Here is a 12758-nt window from a genome sequence, read left to right as displayed (position 1 = left end):
AGAGTTCCTACTCCCTGTGGTTGCTTCACTATAGCTCTTGTAGTGCTGCAGACTGTTGACAGCATATGTGCCTCTGCACTAGTAACAATCCCAAGTCCTAAGCAGTACATGCTGTGACAGATAGAGCTCTGTCAGTGCATTAGCAATTGCTCCTTGTGAGATACAGAACCACCTCCCTGTCCCATTGATGGGAGAGCTTATAGTGACCTCTGACTCCTGTCCTTCCTGCTGCATTCTCTCCTTGGGCTTTGGTGCTTTGATACTCCGGTGTCTGCTGCCATTAGTGACCTCTGCTTTGGGAGGACTGCCAGCTGATATACAACCTTCATGTAATGAGTAGTAAAAAGGCAGACAGAAAATGAAACAACATACCATTATTGTTGAGTAGATCACAGCTGTGCTTTCACACAGGTCTTTTTGTTGGTCCCTGCACTTATTGGCTTGTCTGTGTGACCATCATATTTAAGACAACTTAGGTTGGGACAGCAGTTTTCATGAAATGATCATGTTGCAGAAAACACTGAATAAAGTGAGTGTCTTGGAGGAGGAGTTGGATTAAGGAGCATCTTGAGATGCATTTCAGGTGTAATGGTCTAAAGGATCCATGTCATTTAAGGATGCTTTTCTAGTCACAAAGGAGGAAAAGGATTTGGGGTTAATAAGTCCTTAGCTAAAATCACTTGGAGTATTGGAGGATGTTGTATAAAAAGCAACCAAGGGAGGAGGGAGTTGTGAGAAAAAAGTACAAAAAAGTTGCTCATCAGTCAGTAGTTAAGATCTGCAAATAAAATTTGTTCAGAAGTGATATCAAGAACTGATAAATGAATGAATGAAAGTATAACAGTATGCTACAGAATTTTGATTAGCTATTGAATAAAAAAGGTTAGGACATTTTGGTTCTACTGTTAAAAGTTGTATATGTCTGAACATAGGAGATCAAAGGCTGTCCTATCTAAATTGCATTTTAATTCCATATTCATGAGATAATCATTTTCATTGATTTTAAGTTATCTGTGGGGGATTATTTGCTGCTCCAAAACATAGTTTGATAACTAAGTTGATGGAGATGAGGAAGCCAGTAAATGCAGTGTAGCAAGGGGGGGATAGTACAGGTAAAGGAACTTGAGGAGAGAAACCAGGACTAGCAGATCAAAGGCGGGAGACAGGAATAGGATGAACAGATATGTTTCTGTATGGAGGATGTGGTATGTTCGTGGTATGGATTTCTTGGGGGGGGGGGTGGAGTGTGAACAGAATTAGAAGTGTTAGAGAACACAGGATCCTGAAGACTGTGACAGATGGGAAGAATCTTGTCAGATAAATGATTAACATGACCAGTGTTAATAGACTATACCACATGCTACTTTTCATGATTAACATGACCAGTGTTATTAGACCATACCGCATGCTACTTTTCATGATTAACATGACCAGTGTTAATAGACCAAACCGCATGCTAATTTTCATAGGTTCATAGGTTCATACTAGGCTATCTGCCCAAGGGCATTTATAAGCCTAGCCCATAGTTATGTGGCTTTCGCCACCCCTTTAGTTTGAATAAAAACTATGCCTATCATTTTGCTGTGCCTCTGTCAAGCAGTGACACTGAAGTAATCCCTGGGGTATATCTGCAATCTCCCATCCATTGGTCAAGATTCCTCTTGAACAAGGCCAGAGAGGTGCTCTGCCTCACATGTACCGAGATTTTGTTCCACAGCATAGGGAGTCTCTGGGTGATGAATCTGTCCCTCCAGCACGTTCTATTTATAACCGTGTCAAGGTTTAAGTCTCCGCCCTTGTGGTTCTGAGGGATCTAGATTTTTGAGGTGAAGCATATTCATCAAATCTGGGTTTGACATGGCCTTATATGTCAGGCACAGGTCACCTCTGAGCAAGCGGTATGAGACTGAATAGAGCTGGAGTTCTTTCAGTCGGGCAGCATAAGACATATTTTTGAGACCCTTTATCCTTTTGATGAGGAACTTTTGGGGCCTTTCAAGCTGCAGCAGGTGTCTGGTCAGATACATTCGAGCGGGCATTGTACTCAATCATAGGTCTAATGAGTGATGAGTACAGGGGGACGATGACCTCCCTTGATCTAGATGTGAATCCCTTCATGATCAGGTAGGCGATATAGAAGGTTTTCCTAACTACTTTAGCAACATGAGTGTCAAGCGAAGGCTACTGTCAACCTGGGTCCCCAGATCCCTGATGACTTTTCTGTGCTCAGTGGATTGCCATCTATATGGTAGCTAGGGGTAACCTTGTTTTTCCCGAAGGGTATGACTATGCATTTTTGGCGTTTAACTTCAGGCCATGGCTCTGGCACCAGTTATCCGTTTCTGTGAGGCCCTTCTGGAGGATATCTGTGTCAGATGTGTTTTCGACTATGGCCCAGTTTGCAGTCATCTGCAAACTTTGTCAGCCATAACCCTCCTGTGTTTGCTTGTACTTCAGAAAAGTAGATGCCGAACAAGAGTGGACCCAGGACTGAGCCCTGTGGGACACCACTTGTGACAGGCTTTGAGTCTGACATGGCTCCAGCAACTCTGACCCTGTGGGTTCTGTCACTTAGCCAGTTTGCAACCCATCTTGTGATGTATGGGTTTACATTCAAGCTGATGAGTTTTTCGATGATACCTGAGTGGGGTATTGTGTCGAAGGCCTTTGCCAGGTCGAGGTAGGCTGTATGGACTGCCTTTCCCTCATCAATGGCCTTGGTGACAGTCTCAAAATAGTCAACCAAGTTTAAGAGGCAGGATCTGCCTTTGACAAAGCCAAACTGGGTTGGATCCAAAGTCTGCAAGTTCCCTATGTCTTTATTTATGAGTTCCATTATGATCCTCTCCATGGCTTTGCAGATAAGGCTTGTCAAGCTAATGGGGGGGTAATTTCCGGGGTCTGTGGGGGCACCGCCCTAATGAAGTGGGACCACAGTCGCGTCGCCACTCCTTGGGTGCGTATCCTGAGGTGAGGCTAAGATTAAACAGCTGTCCTAACTGTGGGTTTAATTCCTCGTTGAGTTCGTGAAGCACACAGCCGGGGACACCATCCGGTCCCATGGATGCTGTGTTTTGCCTTAGTGAGGGCAGTTCTCACCTGGGCGTTGGAGATGTTTGGGGGCTACAATCCTCTGGAATAGATATCTCTCCTTTTGGGGAGGGGAGAAGTTTGCACTGAACCTGTCAGCCAGTATGTTGGCAATGTGTGTAGGTTCAGTAATTTTCACATCATTTTGAACTAATTCTGAGCATATCTGGGAGTTTCCTCCTAGGTTTCTAACATAGCTAAAGAAGGCCTTATGATTCTCTTTAGAGTCCTTGGCGATTTTTCTCTCAAAATTTGCCTTGGATGATTTTATGAGAGCTCTTAGTTTTTACTTATAATGATCAAAGGTGTCTTACCTTTCAAGGATTTTGCTCTATCTTGTAGTAGCTTCCTCCTTTTGTTGTAGAGCTTGTTTATGGCTGGGGTCCACCAGACTGGACGCTTGCCTTTGGTACAGAGAGTCTTAGTTTTGTTTGGGATTGCCTGATCCATGCAGTCCTGTAGGTGCTGGTAGAAGGCATTTGTAAGTGATTCAGCGGTTTGAGTAATGTTTACCACTGGCTCAGGGGCCTTAAAAGAGATCACACTAGTTTTTAGAAGTGTGAAATCGGCTTTTGAGAAGTTTTTCACTGTGGTCTTTTGTTTCAGGTGGGGGCGGGATGAGGACCTCCAGCGAGATTAGTTTATGATCTGATCTCACTAGTGAGGGGTATACTTCCGGTGTTGAACATTTTGATCCCATGTTCGTGATGATGAGATCAAGTATGTTTTCTCCTCTTGTGGGGATGGTGACTAGTTGTTCCATGGCATTTGAGTTTATGAACTCCAGGAATCTTTGGGTTAGAGTGTTCGGGCTTGAGTAGTGTTCCCAGTCGATATTAGGGTAGTTGAAGTCACCTAGTATGATGGTGTTTGGAGATACATTTATCCCCTCCAATTGTTTTCAGGAAGGCCATGTGAGGTTCCTGAGTTTGAGAGGGTGGCCTGTAACATGCTACAAATTGCAGAGCAGTCTTGCCTATGGTTAATTGCACCTGGATGGTCTCCGATGCATCGTGCGTTGCCACCAACCTTGAGGTGTGGGTGTCCTTTATGAATATGGACACCCCCCCCTCCTTTCTTGGTGTTGTCCGGATTTTGGGGCCGGAACGCATGATATGAGGTGAAACCTGTTAGTGCTGGGGTGCTCTCAGGAGCCTTGAACCAGGTTTCTGTCACAGCACAGACATCGATGTTCTCCATATTGAGAAGGGCCTCGAGTGCGTGCATCATGATTAACATGACCAGTGTTAATAGACCATACCACATGCTACTTTTCATGATGAACATGACCAGTGTTAATAGACCATACCGCATGCTACTTTTCATGATTAACATGACCAGTGTTAATAGACCATACCGCATGCTACTTTTCATGATTATCATGACTAGTGTTAATAGACCATACCGCATGCTACTTTTCATGATTATCATGACTAGTGTTAATAGACCATACCACATGCTACTTTTCATGATTATCATGGCCAGTCTTAATAGACCATACCGCATGCTACTTTTCATGATTAACACGACCAGTGTTAATAGACCATACCACATGCTACTTTTCAATATTAACATGACCAGTGTTAATAGACCATACCGCATGCTACTTTTCATGATTATCATGACCAGTGTTAATAGAACATACCGCATGCTACTTTTCATGATTAACATGACCAGTGTTAATAGAGCATACCGCATGCTACTTTTCATGATTAACATGACCAGTGTTAATAGACCATACCACATGCTACTTTTCATGATGAACATGACCAGTGTTAATAGACCATACCACATGCTACTTTTCAGTATTAACATGACCAGTGTTAGTAGACCATACTGTATGCTACTTTTCATGATTAACATGACCATTGTTAATAGACCATACCGCATGCTACTTTTCAATATTAACATGACCAGTGTTAATAGACCATACCGCATGCTACTTTTCATGATTAACATGACCAGTGTTAATAGACCATACCACATGCTACTTTTCAATATTAACATGACCAGTGTTAATAGACCATACCGCATGCTACTTTTCATGATTAACATGACCAGTGTTAATAGACCATACCACAGGCTACTTTTCTGTATTAACATGACCAGCGTTAATAGACCATACCACATCTACTTTTCATGATTATCATGACCAGTGTTAATAGACCATACTACATTCTACTTTTCATGATTAACATGACCAGTGTTAATAGACCATACCGCATGCTACTTTTCAATATTAACATGACCAGTGTTAATAGACCATACCGCATGCTACTTTTCAATATTAACATGACCAGTGTTAATAGACCATACCACATGCTACTTTTCATGATTATCATGACCAGTGTTAATAGACCATACCACATGCTACTTTTCAATGTTAACTTGACCAGTGTTAATAGACCATACCACATGCTACTTTTCATGATTAACATGACCAGTGTTAATAAACCATACCGCATGCTACTTTTCATTTGGCATTTTGTTGTGCTCATACGGGCATTTCCCATGTCTGCTTCACACATCTATTGGTGTATCTTTATGCCACCATTAGTTGATACAGTATAAAAGTAACAGAACTTTAAAATGGTATGCATCCTTTTATGGTTTAGGTACTCAGGTATGAACTTTATTTTCTGTATTTGACTAAGGTAAAATACCTACCTGTTAATTTTAGACACATCCCCATTAATGACATTGTTGACAGATTTTTACTCATCATCTTGTTACATCTGTGCCATCCCAGGCTTTTTCCAGCCCTTTGTATGTCTTCAAGAGTTGAGTGGAATTTATGCTTCTGACTTCCCCAATTGGTGCAGGCGCACTTGGCCCATCTTATGAATGGACTGAACATGGGTAGGTGATTTGTGGGTGCTGAGAGAGTGGCTGTGTTTGAGACTTTTTTTCTTTCTTTCAGTATCCCTTTATACTTCCAGTTTACCTCCCTACCCAATAAACCGGTCCATCTTTTGTCTAAGGGCTGTACCTCAGCATTGTTTCTTCACTCAGAGGAGGCACTGGCCAAGTGTCAGGAGTGCTGCCATCATTCGCAGGAGATGGGGATTTTTACTACCTTATAGCCCCTCCCCTACATGCCTAGCACCAAGCTACAGCTAGCTGGGCTTGGAAAAACCTATAATGTGTTCCACCCCTTGGACCCCTAACTGGTGTGCACTAAGGAGTCTATCCCATCTTCAGCCTGACATCTAGTCTCTCTCTGAGTTTCAGCATTAAAACTTCACCAGAGAGACTTTTGGATGCACCCTCCCACCCAGGATAGGAATGCCCCATCCTTTTTTCCAGTTCCATCAAATGCCCAAGCAGCTAATCGAATCCAGATCACCTGGGTCATAGTCAGGGCTTTATGCCAACAGAGCAGCTTCTGTCTGACTGCATTTTTGAATATGTTCTACTTTCCTTTATGAGAGTTGTAAGGGCAGTAAATGTTATGTGTTTCCAGAGTATTGTCTGTCCCCCAAACTCTTGCATGTATGTGAACTGGCTTGCATCTGTGGCTGCAGCCAACACTCAGTCTTCTGCCATCTGCTTGTCTTTGCCTTACTTTGGCAATTTATCAGATGGCCTGTCTGTCTCCCTTCCAGACCCTTTTTGCTGACTGCATTCAGCTTTGTTCAGGCTACCTGTAGTGCAAGAAGTTAACCTGCTGCAGTTTCAAGTCAAAGTGATATTCTAATGGAACTTTCTTTTAAAAGGCCCGTGTTTGGAACTGTTGTATTAAAAGCAGGAAATCCTTATGTAAAATATTAGATGGTTCTCATGTACCATGGAGAAAACCACATATAAAATGTTAAGTAGCATTCATAGTGTCAACTAGAGTTTCTTTTGTTTCTTCTTTTATTAACTGGGTAAGGTGGGTTCTAACCCAAAAGGGCAATATTTTACAAAGCACATGGTCATAATTTATAGTCCTAGAACAGGTTTTGAAAAGAAGTGTTGATATAGTTTACTTTTACACAGTAATGAGATGTGTTTGTAATTCCTTTTTATAAGCCGAGAAGTGTCAGCATTTTGAAATGTATGAATTTTGCACACTTTCTGAATGTTGGTCCAGATGTAAATTATGATTTAAATGTTATTTTTTCAAGTGTAATTTTATGCTAACATTCATCACATAGCTTAAATCATGTTCATTTCACCTGCCTCACTACTTTCTCTCATTACACAGCTGAAGGCTACATAAGTATTGAAAGAAGGCATGTTATAAAATGGCGAAAAACAGTCACACACTGAAAAAAATCTGGACTTGCATTAAGTTGTACAGTCAGCTTTTTTTTAAAGCCATTTTGTGAGTGTAATAGAGTAGTACTCAAGGGTTTGGAATTAATCAGTGCAATTATTTCAATTTCAAATGTACTTTATTTTTTGGACACTTGCCTCGTGGTACTCCATTCAGGTACAGTAATTTTTTTAAATGCAAACCTTGACATAGTTTACTTACATAAAAGATTTGCTGATGGCTGTTAAAATTGCGTTAATGTACAACTCTGTTTACAACTGCAGGTGTCCTTGGTCAGGGTTCGCCATCTATGACGGGTTCTCCAGCACCAGTTGGGACAACATATAGCCAACAGGTAAAATAATTCTGGTGAGAAAAAGGAAACCAGAGATGACTTATTTATGAGACAGTGTTGTTTTCATTTTTAACTTGTAAGTTTTGTATCTGATATACAACAGATGATAAAATCAAACTTTTGCAATGAAATTGGTAGTTAGAGTATTAGTGTCTGGGAATTCTTACTGTAAGCACATCCCACAGAAAGACTTTATTATAGCATGTGCCGATCTTACCACTAGAGACATGGTGCGTTGTCTACTCCATGAGATGCACTGTGTACTTCACTGGGATAGGGTAATGTTCAGTGGAACGCGGGAGCTCATTTAAGCTGCTTTCACCCAGCTTGTACTGCTTCTTTCCTAATGAAGTGCAAAGTGACATAGAGCATTTTATAGTTTAGAGATCTGTGTGGCACTACATCCGGATGCTGTAATGCAACGTGTTTGAGCTACAAGAGTATTATACATTCTAACTTTACTGAGTGGTAGATGCAGACATCTAAAAATGAAATCAGAGGTTTAGTGCCACCTTAGGGTGAGGTCTTTTTCTGTCCTAAGACAGAAAAATTATGAACATTGGTGTAATTACCCTTTATTTCCCATCTCTGCTAACAAGTTGTAACAGTGCTTATTGGCAAAAGTTGAATGGCTTTCTGAAGTTGTTAGAGTTGGTACCATAGTATTTGTGAAAGAGGTTACATTAACTGTCACCTCTTGTTTTACCAAAGACTTTAAATGTCTGTAGGTGTTTTGACTGACTTGCATCTTTAACCAAGCACCTGAAAATGCCGGTAGTATCTTGCTTCCTGATCCATCTTTGGGTCCTGTTCATTCAGTCTCCCCAGTCTGACTAATGGGTACTGAAACACTTGTTGGATCCTATCCTGCCCTGCTTTTTGCTACAAGCCTCAAGCTACTTTAAGATTTTCCCTCCTGCATTTCCCATTGACATGAAGACTCTTCAGATCTGATTTGCTGCCTTCAACTTAAAGATTTCTTCTCAGCCACAGCTATGTGCTCCACCTTTTCTCACACCCACACACTCTTTTTGCAATCAGTTGCTATAATGTGTTCTTATATTACAGTGGCTCTGGTATATTATACTTTGTTTTCTAGAGTACTTTGTCTTTTTAATTGTGTTTCGCTGTTATTCAACCATCTGATTGTCACTTCACATGGTTAGGAATCCTGACAACTTTCTTCCTAAAAAAAAGTATACTATTTATTATTTCTTTTGGTCTAGTTTACATTATGCAGTGTTTTGCTTTCTCCTGTTAAATTTTACTTGTGTGTGCGCTCGCACGCAATTATTCAAAGCCATGGTAAAAGAGTGATAAGCCTTAAAAGATCTTAAGGAAATACACCATATGTGGTCACAAAATTTCCACTACAGCACAGCCATAATCTCTTCAGGTGAGCCTGGGACCAGAACATCTTTTCAAAGACTCCTCAATATACAAGGCCCCTCTGAATCATGCTCATTAGCCAACTACAGGAATAAGTTGCTATCTCCAGACACTTCTGTAGAGATACCCAAGAAAGAACAAAGCAAAACAGAAAGAGAAAGGCAGAGATCAAATTTAGAAAAACAAAACTTAATTCCTGCCCATCCTTGATCTTCAAGGTATTGAGATTTGGCACCTACTCTGCCGTTCTTATCAGTGAGAAAATCTTCCCCATCGGCTCCAATCCAATCAGAACCAATAATAATAATTAGTGAAACCCACTAATGCCTTCTATTAGAGGGCATTTGTCAGAAAGGGAGCAGCTTTACTTAATCTCAAGAGTACCATCCGCCTAAGAAAGAAGTATTGGGAACATATGTTCTAGGAATGCAGTGAGTTGGCGGACTTTAAGGATTCCCTGTGGGACACACTGTTGGAGATGCTGGGTGGGCAGACTGGTGTGATGAGGCAGATGATTTTTCTGATCTATGATATAGAATTGGAACAAAGACGTGCGTCTGGAGTGTTTTTACCCAGGCCTCTGCCGAAAATTGGCTTTGTTCCAAGTATGACTTTCCTCAGTAAGCAAATGTTAAATAAAATAAATTTAAATAAATAAATAAATAAAAACTGCCTAGACATGGTAAGGCCTTGGTGTGTCTAATTATGGTGGCTACCAAAAAAGCAATTACTAGAAAATGGAAATCAGAATCTAAGCCAACTATAACAGAAGTAGTGAATATAGTAACCGAGATAAAACAGCAGGACTAGAGGTATTTAGAAAAGGGTAGGAGCAAACTGCATAGGAAAAAAATAGGAATTGTGGGAACAATGCATACAGGGGAGGAGCGAGGTTTAAAAGAAGGCAGGACCTAAATGAGCTATGTAATGTTTGACTGAAAAAATGATTGGGTAGATTATAATTGATGTGTAATGTTTGCAACTGGGAGTGTTTCAGTATGGTTTGTGATGTAAAATGCTTAGCAACTAGGATTGTGTCGGTGTGGTTTGTTTTCATTTATGTAAATGTATGCTTGCCTATGTCAGAAGTGATGGTTTAATAAAGATGCTTCTTGTTTAAAAAAAGGCAGGAATTTGTTATATGATGCAGTGGATATAAAAAGTGTACACACCCCTGTTAAAATGCCAGGTTTTTGTGATATAAAAAGTAAGACCACAGTAAATAATTTCAAAATGTTTCCCACCTTTAATGTGACCTATAACCTGTACAGTTCAATTGAAAAACAAATCTCTTAGGGGAAAAAATATAAATAAAAAAACATACAATAAGCTGATTGCACAAGTGTGCACACCCTTAAACTAATACTTTGTTGAAGCAACTTTCGATGTAATTACATGATTCAGTCTTCTTGGGTCCACACCTGCCATCAATTAGAGACACTGCTTAACCCCCAAATAAAGTTCAGCTGTCTTAGTGGGATTTTCCTGACATTTAATCAGTTGTCTGCTACAGCAAAAACAATAGTTTGCAGAGAGCTTGCAAAGAATCAAAGGGATCTTATTTTTGAAAGGTATCAGTCAGAAGAAGGGTACAAAAAAATGTCCACAGCATTGGATATACCATGGAACACAGTGAAGACAGTCATCAAAAAGTGGAGAAAATATGGGACAACAGTGATGTTGCAAAGAACTGGACATCCCTCCAAAACTGATGAAAAGACAAAATGAAAACTGGTCATGGAGGCTACCAAGAGACCTACAGCAACACTGAAGGAGCTGCAGGAATTTCTGGCAAGTACTGGTTGTGTACGACATGTGACAACAATCTCCCATAGTCTCAATATGTCTGGATAATGGGGTAGGGTTGCAAGATGGAAGCCTTTTCTTACACAGAAAAACATCCAGGCCTGGCTAAAATTTGCAAAACAATACATCACGTCTCCCAAACGTATGTGGGAAAATGTGTTCTGGTCTGATGAGGCCAAGGTTGAACTATTTGGCCACAATTCCAAAAGGTACGTTTGGTGCAAAAACAGCACTTTGCATCACCAAAAAAAACACCATCCCCACAGTGCACCATGGTGGTGGCAGTATCATGCTTTGGGGTTGCTTTTCTTCAGCTGGAACTGGGGCTTTAGTCAAGGTGGAGGGAATTATGAACAGTTCCAAATACCAGTCATTTTGGCCCAAAACCTTGAGGTGTCTGCTAGAAATCTGAAGATGAAGAGGAATTTGACCTTTCAACATGACATTGACCCCAAGCATACATCCAAATCAACAAAAGAATGACTTCACCAGAAGAAAATTAAAGATTGGAATGACTCAGCCAGAGCCCAGACCTAAATCCAATAGAAAATCTGTGCAGTGACCTGAAGAGGGCTGTGCGCAAGAGATGCCCTCACAATCTGACAGATTTGGAGTGCTTTTGCAAGGAAGAGTGGGCAAATATTGCCAAGTCAAGATGTGCCATGCTGATAGACTCCTACCCAAGAAGACTGAATGTTGTAATTAAATCAAAAGGTGCTTCAACAAAGTATTAGTTTAAGGATGTGCACACTTATGCAACCAGCTTATTGTACATTTTTTATTTTTTATATTTTCCCCAACAGGTTTTCAATTGAATTGTACAAGTTATAGGTTGCATTAAAGGTGGGAAAAGTTTTGAAATTATTTATTGTGGTCTCATTTTTTATATCACAAAACCTGGTATTTTAACAGGGGTATGTACACTTTTTATATCCACTGTGTATAACAATATATGTGAAGTATAATGTTTGTAAAGGTGAACTTGTTCGTACAGTTTGATTACTTTTATATAAACGTACATTTGCCTGTCACAAGTGATAATTCAGTAACGGTGTTTAAAAAGAAGTGTACCATCCACCTCTTCCCTACAGTCCATGAGGTCCTTCAGAAGTACTCCGAAGCAGATTGGGAAAGAAGGATGACGGCATTTTTGAAGAAACGTATTGCAGTGGGAGTCGACCCATTCCCCTCTTTGTCAAGGGTGGATTGGGTTGGCCCTTCATCATGTATATCAGCTCCTTCCCCAGTCCATGTTTTGGCATTGGTGGCTTCAGAACTAAAGCATCACCTGGATCCTGTGTGAATGTCTCAGACTGGTACTGTTACCCTGCCAGTGGTCCTCACACATCTGATTCACTTGAAGATGAGGCCCTCCTAGTTGACTGAATCACCAGACCAAGTGCTCTACACCAGACCTTTAGCACCAACCCATTTGATGCCCTTCTTGGTGTACAGGTCCACAGTCTTTGTGTTGTCACCAGTCCCCTCCTCAAAGCCTTGTAGTTCATCAGTATTGGGGGGGGTGGTTCCTGCCTCTGTGTTGATGTCCACTTCGATGAGGATGGCTGTGGTGCTGGTCCAGAGTTCCCCAGCACTGGCAGATTTGGGGTTGTTGTCCACTGTGATGGAGGGGATGATTGCCTCTCCCCTTGGGGCATCAGCACATTATTGGCTCCAAGCTGTGACACCCAGCAATCAATAACTCAGCCTTCTTGTTAGATGTTCCTTAATCAGAGGTGAACAGATAACCCCAAACCACCAGTGTAAATTACCTGAGTCCTTTAAGGAGTCCGATTCCCCTCCACTGATGTACCTAAAAAGAGGACTGTAAGAGATGCACCTAGACTCCACTACAGATTTGTTGATATCCAACACTGA

At 41.0% G+C, this 12758-nt stretch overlaps 1 protein-coding gene across 13 annotated transcripts in view; it reads left to right on the top strand.

Annotated features, from left to right (window-relative positions):
- The window catches only part of PBRM1 (polybromo 1), a 2726611-nt gene that overhangs the window by 2448371 nt on the left and 265482 nt on the right, over positions 1-12758 (top strand). For all 13 annotated transcript variants that reach the window (XM_044078866.1, XM_044078877.1, XM_044078870.1 and 10 more), the window contains one exon: positions 7615-7685. In XM_044078866.1, coding sequence (XP_043934801.1) covers positions 7615-7685 — 71 coding nt within the window. The remainder of the gene's footprint in view (positions 1-7614; positions 7686-12758) is intronic.

The sequence above is a fragment of the Protopterus annectens genome, chromosome 7.part1 (genome assembly GCF_019279795.1).
Source record: "Protopterus annectens isolate FY-2018-M chromosome 7.part1, PAN1.0, whole genome shotgun sequence".
In the NCBI taxonomy this organism is placed as follows: Eukaryota; Metazoa; Chordata; order Ceratodontiformes; family Protopteridae; genus Protopterus; species Protopterus annectens.
This window is presented reverse-complemented; position numbering and strand designations above follow the sequence as displayed.